The sequence below is a fragment of the Charadrius vociferus genome, unplaced genomic scaffold (genome assembly GCF_000708025.1).
Source record: "Charadrius vociferus isolate BGI_N301 unplaced genomic scaffold, ASM70802v2 scaffold1319, whole genome shotgun sequence".
In the NCBI taxonomy this organism is placed as follows: Eukaryota; Metazoa; Chordata; class Aves; order Charadriiformes; family Charadriidae; genus Charadrius; species Charadrius vociferus.
Window position 1 is genome coordinate 67,493 of NW_009650086.1, and position 15,638 is coordinate 83,130.

The following is a 15,638-nucleotide window of genomic DNA, read 5'->3' on the forward strand; positions in this document are numbered from 1 at the left end:
CATGATCTTGCACACCTTGGTTGTTACAACACCCCATTGCTTGGCTTGGGCTTGTGCAACCTCCCAGGCATTATCTTCAAGGGATCTCTCATGGATGGGCCAGGGACTGTTTCCAGTTGGCAGCAGGGATGGCACCACTATTCTGGGAGGATAGAGTTTGCCCAGGTGGGTGCAAACTCTGCTGTGCCATTTGCTCTCAAGGCCAGAGAATGGTCCCTGGCCTAATCTGGTTACTATTACTGTTGTAGCTGTTAGAACCACCCATCCCACCCATCTCTTCAGCCATTCCAAACCTTTAAGGGAATTCTCATTAAATACCATTTTTTTGCCTTAGTGGGTTACTCCATTAGTAGGGCATTAAGACATGTTTTTTTGTGAGTTTAGAATAAATGTTGCTGCTGCTCATGTACTTAGATGTGGTTCAGCAAAAAAAAGGTTCTTTCCCAACAGTTGCTCAGGAGGTAGCTCTTATAATTGCTTGTTATACCTGGTACATGCTCTTGTTGGATGCTTATCAAGTTGCAAAGAAATTATATTTTTTTCTGTAGAAAGTTTACTTTGGTAGTACTTGAGGTCTACTAAAACAAATAACAAACATTACAAATCCAGGAGTTTTGCTGGTAAAACAGCTCTGAACAATAGCTGCTTGGATTAATAAGGTAGAAAGACAGCTGAAACAAAGAAAAGTGCTATCATGAAGACTGTTGTTCGGGGTCTGGATTAGGTTCTGTGATGGATTCAGTCACTGGAGTGGACAGTGCAAGCAGTAATGATAGTTATGCACTGATGTGTTCACTCCAGTTTGGTGGAGTTGAACAGTGTGTTCTCAGTGAGCACTTGTGGGAATTTGCCTGTGCCCAGCTTGGGAAGCGGTTTCTCCTCCTCTCCCAGCCTGCTTGAGCTTGGACCAGGAATTTCATTATGTTTCTTGCTGCGCTCAGGAGCGGTTGCCACTCGTTTGAAAGCACATGGCTGGTTGCAGACGCAGCTGGAACTGGCTACTGAAATAGGAAGCAAGCTGAGAGATAAGCCACTGAATTTGTGTATTTCGGTTCCAAAGAAGACAGCAAAAGACAAGAAAGATGCTGTTAGCAAGGCCAAGCAACCCTTAGGAGATTAATTGGATCCACTGGAACGTATTTATCTGTGTTGGACTGTGTGGAAGGGTGTTGAACGGGATAAATTCCTGACTGCATTTCAATATTTCCAGTGACAGCTCTGAGCGTGAGCACGGCCTTGCAACTGGGCATGGTTAGGATGTTGCACTGGTGGTTGAGATTGCTGAAAGGCACGAAGCAGTGCTGTGCTCTGAGAGCTGTTAAACTTCTGTGAACCTTAAGGCTTCATAGGTTATTGGGGGAAAATGTGAAATCTTTTTCCTTTGGTGATGCTTCTTGGATCTCTACTGCTACAGAACAGAAAAGTGAACTCATCTTTCAGTGGATACTTCATATATCTTGTGCATTTGACCAGAAATTGTTGTTTTGAGGTACAACATTTGCCAGGTTTTTTAGTTTTCTCTGATAGCTGTGGTCCAAGATTGGATGCACAAGCTCAAAAACTGAGGTTCTCAAACTGAGGGAGACAACCTCAGCAGTGCTATAGTTCATGTCCCTGCAGCGCTTTGATAACATAAAAATAGCATTGAGACCAAACTATCTGTCTCTGGAGTTTTTCCATATCTAGGAAAAAGCAGTACAGATCATTGCAGACACTAGAGCGGCGATGTGCTTGGTCATGATATGTTAACCCAGTGACACTTCTTGCCTTTGAGAAGAGTCAAGTTACAGAATTGTTGTCTCACAGTAGTTACAGCCACTCTTCACTTGGTGGCTGAAGGTTGCAGTCCAGCTGGTCACCTTTGTTTGGTCTGCAGGACTTGGGGACTACACCTGAGGTTGTCTGTGCTGCTGAGCTGCAAGCATGCAGCCTGGCATAACACGGGATGGAGGCAAGGGGGGAAGGTCTGCGCCAGCCTCACTGAGCAAGTTGGGTTTAGGACCAGGAAATGGTACCTGATGTATGTTAGTCACTACCATAGACATGACCAATAAATCCTGATAATGTCCCGATCCCAAGATCCTGATACAGTAAGCCCCTTAAGTAACAGATCATCACCGTTCAGCTCATCTTAATTTTGCAGAAATGCGAGCCAGCTTAGCAGAAGAGAAAGCTGCATAAAAAGAGAGTGGGAGAAATTAACACACTCAGAAAAATATGCTGAAAATGTGTCCATAAAACTCCATGACCTTCCACCACACCCGGAGCACATCAGGGCTATGCACATCCTAGATCTGCGATTCCTTCCTGAACCTGTGTTGTTGTGTGTCACTGAGCAGGGAAGACATGCACGCAGGCCTAGGATTTTGGCAAAAAAGAAGGCTGATTAAGCTTTTTCCACACCCCCAGCTCCAGAGCAGATTTCCAAATGTCTGAATGCTCTGTTAATTCATAGGAACGGCATTGGATAGTCTTCTTTCAAAACAAACATCCTGATAGTCCATATATATCTTTGATGCGTTTAATTGTTCGTGATGAAATGAACAAGATTTTTTTCCTTTTTTTGGTTTTAAACTCATGTTTAAAAAAGTGTTGAGGTACCCATTGTCTTAATTAGATCAAATATATTTGTTTGCAGGAGGAAAGGTGATGCTCTAGGTATGCCGGTGTGAAAATGGCAGATTGAAATTGCTATGACCTTATGTTGGACAAAGTTATACAGATATAGATGCTTCTGATGAGACTCTATTATTTTTGAATAAGATATTGCAAGGCAGCGTTTGGTCTGTGGGCCAAACCCAGCCTTCTGGCCAGCTGCTTTGCCTTGCAGGAGCCCTTATCTACCACATCTTCCTGGGAAGAGGCGAGCAGGCTTCCTGCTGCACCTCATCTGAGAGCCATTCCTGCTTCTCTGTGGGTGGAAGGGGGAGTGTGAGAGGGGAGGAGAGGTGAAGAAAGTGGAGCAGGGTGCACAAAACCTGTCGACTGGCTCCCTTTAGTGAGAGCGTGGGCACTCTGAGCTGTGCCCACAAGGAGGCATCTGTATATCTGTAGGGCTGGATCTAGCCCATGCATGGAATTGTTATTGCTTTTTATTTTATTATTAATAATCACACTTCAAATTAAAATAATAATGCTTAGATACAATGCTTAGGGGGTCATTGGAACTGGTAGGTGGTTTACTGCAGTGCTGTGACTTGTTTGGGCAGCTGAGAATCACTGTTGGACAGCGATGCTGAACCTGCACCTTTCTCCATGCCAGTTCCCTGTGGCTCGGAAGTGTGGTGGGGGTGGCAGGGAGCCAGCGTTAGCTCTGAGCTGGCGTCAAAGCACCAGGGGTCTTTCCTGCCTCCTAGAAGGAAAGAATTTGGTCTTTGCAGGTCACTGTGAGATGCACATTAATAAAAACAACATGAATTGACCCATTAGATGCCAAAGAGGAGCAATTACTTTGGTTGACTTGCACTCTAATTTTACAGTGGTGTAAATAGACATCATTACTTTCAGGAGAACAGATGAGGTTTAATCATACTCACTGCAGAGTTCTAGAAACATCAATAGTTCCCAATAACATAGAGGAATAGTTTAGTTCATGCCAGTTAAATGACTCATTAAGGAAATCGGTCATCACCAGAATGACTGGTGTTGTACAAACATCATGAAATGTCCTAGAAAATTAAGAACCTTACAAATCACTATAAACGGGGAAAGTGTTTTGAATTCTAGCCTTTGAATAACAGTCTATAATCAGAAATGATGAGTGAAAACACACTCTATAAACTGTTTGTTACTACATCACAAGACAAGTTTCATCCCGTTGTTTTGGAAAGGGAAGGTGCGCTGTAACCCCCTGTGCACCTGGCCTGCTTGTGCAGCCAAGGCTTTTGTTCTGTAGCCTATATTGAATGATGTAAAAATGTAGCATGTGGGAAAGATTAAAGCCCTGTTTATCTCATGGGAAAGTATTCTAATCGCATTGTGGTTTTTCCTTTGGTTAAATAAGAGACTTCCGGCCAGAAGCATTAATAACCAAATCCACAGAAATTAGAACTTTAGATTCTGTCCTCAATTCTGCCACCGTACCTTTGCTGGCTAAGACATTGCATATAGAGCATGATTTTACCAAGATGGAATCTATCCTTCTACCTGCTATCATGTCAACATCTAAAAATTTTTAAAACCTGCATGACTCATTCCCAGAAAGACACAATATCTAATTTATGGCTCCATTGACAATGCTGCTTTAATTAATTTTGTTCATCTTTTTTTCTTGTTCCTCTGCTTCTCATATCTCATCTGTTTGCATTGCCTAGATTTTAATTAAAAAAAACTCTCCTCTCTAAGGAGCAATCTGAAGTGGCAAAAATAATCACTTAAAATATTACAGTCATTAAAAAATTGGCTGCGGTCAAAGCCATGCATTTTCAATTTGCCGACAAACGATATTTTCGTTTCCTTTTAAAGTGCGTTTTGTATTTGAATAGCATTCACCAGCCAGCCTGGCTATGAGAGATGCTCCTCCAGCTGGGTGGGCTGCGTGACAACTCCTTAATGGGGGAAATTGATGGCCCTCTGCTCATGTAGAGGTGAAGGCATACTGGGCAGATTTCTTTCCATCTGCTGTCAGCCCTTTGCAAGCTGGCACTGCCCAAATGCCCAACACATTCATTCCAATGCAAGAAATGTCGCCAAAAAATAAATTGTGAGGCTACAGCTGTCTGAAAGAATCATCGGGGCCATTAGGCCCAGGAGAGATAATATGAAGAGGTGCATCAGTGTTCGTCTCTGATAAAAACCTAATTAAATGATGGTAAAGATGACTGTGGATACTTTAAAGGCACAGAGGTGAACAACATTTTCATGGGAGCGTGGGGATGAGCCTCGGGAAGATGATATGCAGCACCTCAGCCAAAAATCTGTTACACTGAGGAATTTCACACTAGTATTTCCTGTTGATGCTTCTCCGAATGGCACAGTTGTATCATTTAGTTGCCCTCTGTTCTGCTCTCCAAGTAAAGAAGTCCCATACTGTAAAGCCAAGAGGTATTTATTGATTCACAAGTTTGACTTGAACAACTGGGACAGAAACTGGTTTGGATGAACTTCAGTGCTTCTGTTTACATTCCCAATCTTTGTCTTTTGAGCTTCTAAAAATCTTCAGGGCTGTGTCCTTAGCTGCAACTGTGGCATAGGCTGATCTGGTTGATGCTTGCGCTTCTTCACATGGCAGGGTGAACGGGAGACCTCCAGAGGTCCCTCCCAGCCAACGGGTCGTGCTGAGGGTAGTAGATATCTCCTTACATGATGCTCTCATGCAAGTTTTTAAAGATACACTGATTGTTCAGGCATGCTACATGATGTAGGATCCCAGATCTTACTTGGGGCCCTTAAGCCATTTAGATGCTACAGAAAGTTGGTCAGTATTTATTTATGCAAATGAAAAGGGGGTTTCCAAAAAACCACAAAAAAAAAAAAAAAAAAAAAAAAAAAAAAAAAAGAAAGGGGAAAGCTGTAGGTAGAAGGTGTAAAATGTAAGGCATATAGAGTAGCATAAAGAGGGTGACAGACTCTTGACAAAAGCTGGGTTTTGAAACCATGCACTACTCCCTCCCATAGTCTGTGTCTTCAAATTGTTAGCTAATGCCCTTATAATGTACAACAGAAAGCTCACCTTAATTAGTAAGACTTGCTGGCTTTCGTAGACAACTTGGCTAAGAGCTGTGCTTATAGACTAGAAATACTCATAGGCTAGAAATATTCATAGATGACAGCAATTTTAGCATGATTTTTTTGTAGTAGTAGTGGTACCATTGTAGCATCAGAGCCCTGAGCAAGGAATGTACCACTGGTGCCTTTTCAGGCACAAACCAAAAAGCTTGTGTCCCAGGAAACTGCAATCCTTTTATAAAACTGTAGATAAGCTGCAGCTGGGGAGATGTGGGAGTAAAAGGAAATATTACAAGAGGGGAGAGCGCTCATCCTGGTAAGCAGTGCATTCTTCAGTGTAATCAATGACAAAGCTTGTTGGGGAAAAGACTAAGAAAGTGTCAGAAGGACATGATCTTGTGGGAAATTTGCCAAGCAGACGTAGTGGCAAGCATTGGTAGTCACGGAAAAGTGAGCCATGAAACGGTGCAAGTGCGAGATGGGGGAGGCAGGTGAGGATGAGCCATGCAGCACCTTGAAAGTGGGGAAAAAGCAGTGATACTATAACTATCCAATAGACAAACTTTAGAAGCACAGAAAATTCAGAGTGAAGATTAGACTGAAATCAAATCCGAGCATGCTAAGATATGGGAATGCATCCAGCCAATTTTCATTTTGCCCTATTCATGCAAAGCAATAGCTTAACAATTGCAGCTAGTGAATAATAGTATTGGTAGTGCCAGATTAAATTAAACTGCTTTATTTTCCCTTGGGATGACCACAGTCCTTGAACAGAACTTGGCTTCTTTCCGTTTGGCAACAGGCAAGGGTTGTTTATTTAGGAATACAACAGTTTACTTATGGCAGGCTGATAGTCCCCCTCCAGTTGGAAACAATGGGAAATAGCTGCTGTTGTGAGGTAGCTCCATTCAAGTGTCTGCAAGTGTCTCATGTTCTGTTACGTAGGTGATTTGGGAGAAAACTTTGTTTAATGAAGGTTATCAGATTTGTCAAAGGATCTATTCCCCAACTTATTTTTTTTCTCACAAATTAGTTAACTTTTCAGTGTTGTAATTTGTGCAAGGACACATTAAATGTTCCACATGCTTTTAATCCCCTTTAAATAAAATTAAGCTCTGCTTTAGTTCTGGACCTACAGCTGATGCTTCCATGGTAACAAGGAGAAATACCCTACAAGTTGCTGTCATTTGGCCTTTCTAGTTACAAAATTTGCTCAGCAAGCTAATTTGTTCTTATCTTATAAATCATTTAAGTGTAAATAAAAATGAAACAGAGAACAAATTGAATCTTAATCTTGTAAGACTGAACTCTACATCTACATAGAGACCTGCAGGATCTCCAGTTTAGGGAGAACGTAATCCAGTTAGTTTCAAAAGGCAGTACATGTTCATTCCAGATTTTTTATCACTTTAGAATGACAAAAAACAAACAAAAAAAGACCTGTAAAATTCAGTCCTTAAGTGCTGAAAGTATATAGACTACCACTGCAAGTGTAAAGCCTTTCGTTTGGGAAAGAGGCAGCACAGGATGCAAATTGTACTTCAGTTCTTCGTTTCTAAAGGCTTGGATTCAAATCCTGGGTTGAACCCAAGAGAAAAGGAGTTTGATGGTTTCAATTCAGTCTCTAATCTGTTCAAGCCTTATTACAAGACTGCAAAATAATCCAACACAGTCAGCAGCCTCCTGGATGATGAACAAGACCAAGCTAGGGGAGATGCCCATGAGGGACCATCTCCTGTGGAGCTTCCTTTGCTCCTAGAAAATTTGGCTGAGTGCTCTTTCAGTTTGTTCATCCCTCTGCAGCCCATTGGATGAAAAAAAAAAAAAAAAAAAGAGCAGTAAAGCAGTGACAGATAGCAACTGCATGGGAAATGGAAAGAAAAGTGTGGAAGCTAAGTGTGAACTGGGGGGTGATGATTATACAGGTGAAGGAAATGTGGCAGGTAAGAGAGGACAAGACCATGAGCAGAGGAGCCCTCGCCCTTGCTGGGGCAGCACAGCTCACACAAGTGGGGCTGGTCCTCACCTGCTTCTCCCATGGGCATGTGTCCATGGTCCCAAAGAGTGGCACTGGGGCAAAAATGTACCAGAAAATAATGGCACTCTCTCAGGGCTTCTTTAAAAGCCATAGATATGTTTTGAGTATCTTTCTTACTCTCTTTAAAGGTAATGAGCTTCTATTACTATTTTGATAGGTATGTGGAATAATAGAGGGAGTTAAAGCCCAGTTGGAACTTTTCTTCTGTGTAGCTGTTTCATGGGAGTTTCAAAGCTAACATGAGTAGAGGGTGATATGAGCCGTACGTTGTGTGGGTCATTAACACATAAAATATGCATGAAATACATATTCATAGATACTGTGTAGCTGTCTGTAAAAGCATAGAGATAGTTTTATAGAACTAATGAAATAAGTTAGGCTTCTGTAGCCTTTTGAGCTTTCATAAAGGGTTGATCGTACACCACTGTATAAATAATTACATATTCACCCTTTCACCAAACTGCCCATTTATTTATCTTGACAACATAAATGGAAACTCCACCAGACGTACTTCAGTAAATATTCTGTTAGGCAGCAGCAGGACATACAAACGTTAAATGATAATGGGGTTGTATCTGTTTTATGTTTATTTTAATAGGTAGCTTTCATCAGGCAAGAGATTACTCATTACATGCCCCACTATCAAGTATCTACTTACATATAACTTAGCACCCAAGAAATAAGTAAGGCTTATAAAGGATTTTCCAAAGCTTTTATGCAATTGTAATAACTAGCTCAGTAGGATCTATTTGTCTGTTTGTTTCCTAAGAGATGAAGGGTTACATATAAATTTGAATTAAGTTTTAGCCTGTGTATTTATTTTTAGTGTATTTACTTGACTGCCTGCAGATAATAGGACTTTTGTGGCAGATTGATTGACAGATAAAGGATACTTCATTTCTGTTCAACAAATGAAGAAAAATTTGAAAAGCAAGGAGCAAAATAAACAAATTATTCTTACAATTCTGATGTTAGCAATACCTGTAAACATGAAGGATGAAATCAGTGAACAAAAGCCATTTTTCAGTCAACTATAAAGAACAGCCTAGTACAAACAGCATTTTTCAAAAAGAAGTAAAATACAAAACTGTTTCATTAATTTTTGCTAGTTATAAAATATTTTATGTGTAAATTATTCTGCCTTTTCAGTGGCAGCAGCTGCATACATAATGCACTAACAGAGTAAGGAGACTTGTGACAAAATCTATTTAATTTCTGTGATAAATTATCAACACTTCAGAATCTTTCTATTGCTTTGACCTTTCTTTGGAAGAAAAACACTTTAACAGCAATTTGCTTATTTTAGCAGTTGAAACAGTCCTTACATTTTTATAGTGTGTTTATTTCTTTAAGTGATATTTAGTCAGTGTTTCATAAACATAGAGCTGTTGTCATTCCACTATAGACCAGAAAGTCTCTATACTAAAATCAGACTTTTGGTATTCACATTTTTTTCTAACAATGTACAGACATCTCTGAAAATGTAGTCCCATATTCCATTCCTAAATATAAATTAATTGTGAAGTTATAGGCAACCATACTTGAAAATCATCAGCACAAGAATTTCAGTCATGTCTTTTTTTGCATTGATAAATGAAAGAAGAGTTATAGAATATGACAAAATGTGTTATTTTGCACTTTGCTCATAAAATGCCATAGACAAAGATGTACTGGGCAGTTCTCATTTCTTGCCACATCTTTCTATTTCTTAAAAATTTAGTTATTCACTTACATGACACTACCATGACCTTTTTAAAGGCAGAAGAGGTGATCGTTGTACTCTCCCTCGACACGTTATGAAGGGGCTCAGAGATGAGAGGGCATTGCATAGACGATACTGAAAAGGTCAATGCAATTTGGCATTATTGTATCTCTTTTTCAGATGTTGAACAGTGGAAAGAATGCAGAATTTACTCTAATTAATGATTTCTTACTTCAGCTTTTGCTTTTAATGCAACTGAGATTTCCCCCCAAAAAAGTGTTTGAGCTAATTATTACTTTTATTAGTATTTGTTGTAATATGAACAATTCAATAAAGTGCCAGGTTCTCGGTTTGCATTAAGACCAGGTAAATCTTCTTCAGAAGTTTCCAGTATCTGTTTCAGCCACACAGATTTTGCAGACTTTTACCATTTTATCACACACGTAAGAAGGTGAAAGCAGGATGGGAGAAAGAAAATCTGTACTGTAACCCCCATGTGCTCCTCACAGACAACTTCTTCCAGGCCGATCCTCCTGGCGACTCTTGGTAGTCAGGGCAGGTTGGGGCAGACCTGTGGCTTCATTTGATGCTGTTGAGGTGGTACATACAGAAATACAACGGAAAAGCAGATGAGTTGCATTTGGGGGCAGCCTCAGAGACTCCCTGAGACTGGCTGTATCACAAGATCTAGTTGCCTATAAAGCTATTTGTTATGTTATTTGAATTAAATACATCAAATATAGTCTTTTCACTGGTACACTCAGACCCAAAGTTTACTGTATGGCAATGCATAGCAATTTTACACATAAACATCTCTGCTGGACAAAATTCAGGCATGGAGATCTCACATGTGTTTCACAGCATGAAACTCTTATGCTGACAAAGTATCCATAGCAATATTTGATATACTACTAAAGTTATTTGTACACGTAGTTGTGTGAGTGCCAGACATAATGGCAATGCTTTAAAATAGAAATAAAAAACACCCAGAGGTATGGTAGATTTCTATGCAAACACAGCTTTACCATGGTCTGAAATGCGTTTGTAGAGAAGCAGGTAGGAGATCAGGACGCACTCATCATTGGGAGTGGGCCAAGAAAGATAAAAGATAACTGTCCATTTTTTATTTTTATTTTGTTTCAGGCGTTGGTGAGTCATTAGATAACGTACAACCCGCTCTGAGCTCTGGCGGGATGTGAGCAGGACAGCTGCCCTTGCAAACCTCATATAACGTCACCTCCTTTTGTCCACAGCATAGCTGCCAGTCGGACGGAAACTCCATCTACTTCCATGGGACAGAAGGAAGCGAGTTCAATTTTGCCACAACCCGGGATGTGGACCTTTCCACAGAGGATGCCCAGGAGCAGTGGGCGGAAGAGTTTGAGAGCCAGCCTAAAGGGTGAGTGCCCCTCACCTCTTCAGGGCCGTAAGATGAGAATAAACAGTCATACAGTAAATAACAGGTGACTGTGGATTTTAGGAAGGAACAAGTCCGGAAAGCCCAGGAGGAGTAGTCTGTCTCCAGAGCATTCTGTTACCAAAGATTTTAATGAAAAAAGTTGTGCTTGTGAATTATATTGCCATTCTGAAGAAACACATGATGGTGATCTGTTTTTTCATTCTGTCACACCTGAGTGTTTTAACAAACTCATATCCATATGAAATCAAATTCTTTGAGAAAGTCATCCTGCTCTGGCTCCCTGCTGTGAGCCATGCTTCGCCACAAGCAAGCTCCTCCTTGTGCAGAAGGCTGCAGGTGCCGGAGGAGGAGGAGGAGGTGGAGGCAGGACAGCTGAACCAGCAGCCTGCTCTCACTTTCCAGCACCAAGAGCATGGCCGTGCCTACCATGCCAGAGCTTAGAATCTGGCTAATAATTTATTATTTTTACTTTAATAAATATAGAGATTCAAAGAGTACCTATAAAGGGACTGCTGCAAAAGCACAGAAAGTAAAGAAACCATGTAGGACAACAAAATTACCACTCTTACCACAACATGGGTGAGCTTCCAAAAAAGTGTCCTGGTAAAGACGTACCATTTTGTATACCTCGGTGTATAAATTTTGACAAAAAGAAAATAACCAACAATGTGGTCTTGATTCTTTTTTATTTTAAAAAAGAAGAGTTTCATTAGGTGCTGTAACCCCAAGGCAATGAGAAACACACACTGTTAATTTATGGGTCTCTACTGAATGTTGATTTTAACCTACAAAGTGCTTCAGGTCATTAGCAGCTAATTCAAATGCTGCCTATGCTGCGCTGAAGGTGAAGAGCACCTTTTAAGAAATACATGCTAATGTGTCCTGTGGACACGTGGTTTATGTGGGGCTTACAGAAAAAATATTCACTGTGAACTCCATCTCAGTTCGAATAATGAACCCAAGGCATAGCGCGTGCTGTTTCGGACAAAGGAAAGAGAATGAGTATATGTGTTGTGTGTTAGGTGACCATGTGGGATACATCCGAGATGTTCTCTCAGTCTCTTTTCCATCTTGAAAAAACAGGACGGGAGTGTTATGTTACGTGAGGACATCTGCCCTGTCTGTAGATCCTGTCTCTGCTGGACCAGGTGTTTAGTTGAGCTAAGTTGAGCCAGATCCCTCATTGTCAGCTGTTCTAATCAGGACACCTCCTTCTTAGAGAATGAGTAAACTTTTGAAAATTAATTACAGTAGTAAATGCTGCAGTGAGTAGAAATATGAAAATAAAATGCTTATACCATACCCTGGTTAGCAAATGCACAATTTCTTCTGATTTGGGAATATTACATTTCCAGTGTCACACAGTGTCTAGCTCCGGTCCGCAGGTGCCACCGCTGCCAGCCCGGAGCGAGGCAGGGTGCAGCTGGCGGATGCAATTCTGCACTCTCGACCTGCGCCCAGTCCCAGGAGCCAGGTCCTGATCTGCCCCTGTGCATGTAAAATCTTGGTGGTGTGGCAGCCTGCCCTAGCAGGGGGAACTTTGTTTTCTGAGGCACTAAGCGGCCAGCCCAAGGCCTCACAACATTTTCCTTTTTTTAAAATTTTTTTGCTTTTCAAATTTTATTCTATATTAGAAACTTAATTCTTTCAATCGTTGCTATAAGAATGGAGGTTTAAATTGCATGCAGCCGTGAATACATACTGAATTTGGGTGATGTTATGGACTACATCCCCATCATATAAAATTGTCACCACCACTGTGCCTTCTTTGCAACATTTCTGTGGGGCTTCGCTTTGGGAATTGTACACAACTGCAGATAGATGAGCTTCCTTAATCCCTTCTTAGAGAAATATTTTTGAATGCTATTTGAACCATATTTGAAGAATTGTTTTGCTGTATTTAAATAGTCATGGAAACACTTTATATCTGAGGCAGACCTGGCGGGAAGTTCTCCCGCTCCCCTTTGTAAGGTCAGCTGGAGCCTGTCAGCTCTCAAAGCAAGGCAAAAGCATCCCTCGTAAGGGAGAGGGTTTAATCAAGGATGCCTGCATCTCTGTCATGCCATCACCCGGGTTCTTTCTCCATTTATCCTTACAGACAGTGTTTGGATGTATTTTTATGAAAGTGCCAGTTTTTTAATGTTGTAGAACTTTCTGGTTTTCATTTCTAATGCTGCCTAAAAGGAGAGGATCCCTGGAAACATCCATGATCTGCATCATTCATGACCCCGAGTTGTTTTGTGGGTCACCACAGAGAGTGTTTTAATTGAGCTAAATAGAGCATACAAAAGGTCAATGGAGCATTGTGAGATTTTGCCGTGTAAGTTAAAGTAAGCACAACTGTTTAATTCGGTACTTGCCTTCAGCCCAAGAGACCCATTTTCAAAATTGTTTTTTGATTATATTGCACATTACCTTTAAAAAGTCTGCACGACTGAAATACTTCCCCTAGATTTAGGGTTAGGTTAAATTACGCTTCCATTAATATATTTATATCAGAAAAGCTTTTCAGTGATGTTAAGGTTGCTGATTCCTGTGTAAATGACTGACAGTTTTAAAGCAGGCACAATACTGGCCTGTCACAGCTTAGGTCAATAGGGAAACTGGCAGCTTTTAAGAAGATCCTAGAAATGCATTTTGAAATAGTTGGAATGGTTAAACTGGTAAATAGACTGTTAAGTTCTTGAAATGACAGTTTATGAAATCGCTGTACAGCACATCGCTGCTAGAGACTGTTTCCGCTGGAAGCGGACAGGAAAAGGCTCTGCCTTCCCACAAAGGCTTCCGAACTTCAATCTTTTCTCATTCATCCTGAATCGTGCTTGCTAGTTCAACGATTGTATTATCAGGATTCTAAATAAATCCGTTGCTTTGTCAGCCTTATATTTTTAAAATACTTTATTATGAATTAATTAAGACTTCAACAAGAATAATAATGTATCGGACCAAAATAATGTACGCGTTTTCAATAGTTTCTAATCTTTCAAAATATTTTAATCAAGTTTTGAAGAAACCAACACTTTCATGATGAAAACATATTTTCAATAAAAAATATTTAATTGAAAATTCTGCAACAGCTCTTTTAATTATCACTGAATAAAAATAAGAGAAAATGTTGCACAGAAAAACTGAGAAAGATTGTATCATCACATATTAAAAACACAGCAGTCTTTTTTCGTATTCTGTTCATGTGTTAGTTAAAAACTCTTACCCTAAATGTTCGAAAAGATGAAAACAGAGCATTTTCAGCTATTATCTACATATTTAATGATTGTATAACAGATATGGTGGACATGAGGCTTTTCAAGTTTCATTGATTTATAAACCTTAGATTATATGAAATGGAAAAGAATGCAATTATATTGTAAACATTTTTATGCCAGAAAAATAATGAAGATGATAGAACAACTCAACACTAAATATTTGGTAATAGCATTCATTACAAGCTTGATTTTTTAGTAATTCAGGCTTTTCTGCCAATTTATTTAAAATATTTACATTTACTTTGCTTTATTTGAGTCAACTTAGTTTAGAAGCTAGTATTGAATATGTAAGTAATGTTGTAGGAATCATATTTGATTCCTACATTTTATTGTCCTCCGTAAGAGTAGCAGCAGCTCCTTTTGTATGTACAGATGAACTCCTGGAACACGTTTTGTATGAATTTATCAGTAATGCGCCTCTGCACATTCTCTGCCCACTGTTGACCTCTCCAGGTGGGACGTATTTGGAGCCGTCATTGGTACTGAATGTGGGACACTGGAATCTGGCTCAGCTATGGTATTTCTCAGAGATGGAGAAAGGAAAATATGCACTCCATACATGGACACTACAGGTTATGGGAACTTAAGATTTTATTTCAGTATGGGTGAGTATATATTCTTTGTGTAATACAACATGTGTAGCATGTGAGATTTAAATTGCACAGTGCGCATGGAACTATTTTAAGTGCTCCTCAGAAGAAGACAGCTCTGTTTCATGACTCTGATACCCATGAGAATACCAAGAGTCCACCCTCCTGGATGCCCACACAGGTGTACAAACACAGTGGGCACATAAATAGGCCTCCCAAAAATATTCTTCCAGATGGCACTGACTTGCTGATGAAAATTTTTCTGAACCAGACCAGGCACTCTGGGCTCAGTACCCATTGGTGGGCATTTCCATGGATTTATACAGCTTTTTTTTTTTTTTTTTTGCCTTTTACAAGCATTTAGCTCCAGGTTAAAACAGTTTAATACAGAAGTTACATGAAGGTGTGTCCATGTAAGGTCAGTGTTTCAACTTCCTTTATAGTTAGAGGAGATGTGGTCAGTACCGTTGCTGGAAAAACCCATTCAGTTCACTGTGAGATACCTGTGCTGGAGCAGCTGAGCATCTCCCTGGACTCCACTGACTGCATGGGTTGGAAGTCCCTTGAGATAAAGGAAGCTTAAGCACCTGGTACACACATAGGTGTGGGTTCACTCTTGTTCAGTCCTCAGGCAAGATTCATTACACAAGGTCAGGTTGTTGTTGCCACTTGAGGTGTCCAAGCATATCTGAGATACCAACACAAGACTATCAGATATAACCCAGGATTTGCTGGAGTAGCAGGTAGGTCAGGCACGTCCCTCTACAGTGTCTAAAGTGATCCTTGCTACTAGTTTTTATCAACCGAACCTGCCTGTTGTGCCCACAAGACCCTGTAGCCACTCCACAGTTCAACAGTTCTTCATGTGAAGAAGTATCTTTTCATGTACCTTCTAATTTCATTCAATAACCCGTACTTCTTATATTAGAAGAGATGGTCATATCTTTGTCATCCTCAC

At 40.3% G+C, this 15,638-nt stretch overlaps 1 protein-coding gene across 1 annotated transcript in view; it reads left to right on the forward strand.

Annotated features, from left to right (window-relative positions):
- RELN (reelin) overlaps positions 1-15,638 on the forward strand; it is a gene marked incomplete at its 5' end in the record, with an annotated part of 178,344 nt that overhangs the window by 46,960 nt on the left and 115,746 nt on the right. Inside the window, 2 exons of the mRNA XM_009892163.1 lie at positions 10,661-10,806; positions 14,544-14,695. Of these exons, the coding sequence (XP_009890465.1) occupies positions 10,661-10,806; positions 14,544-14,695 (298 nt within the window). The remainder of the gene's footprint in view (positions 1-10,660; positions 10,807-14,543; positions 14,696-15,638) is intronic.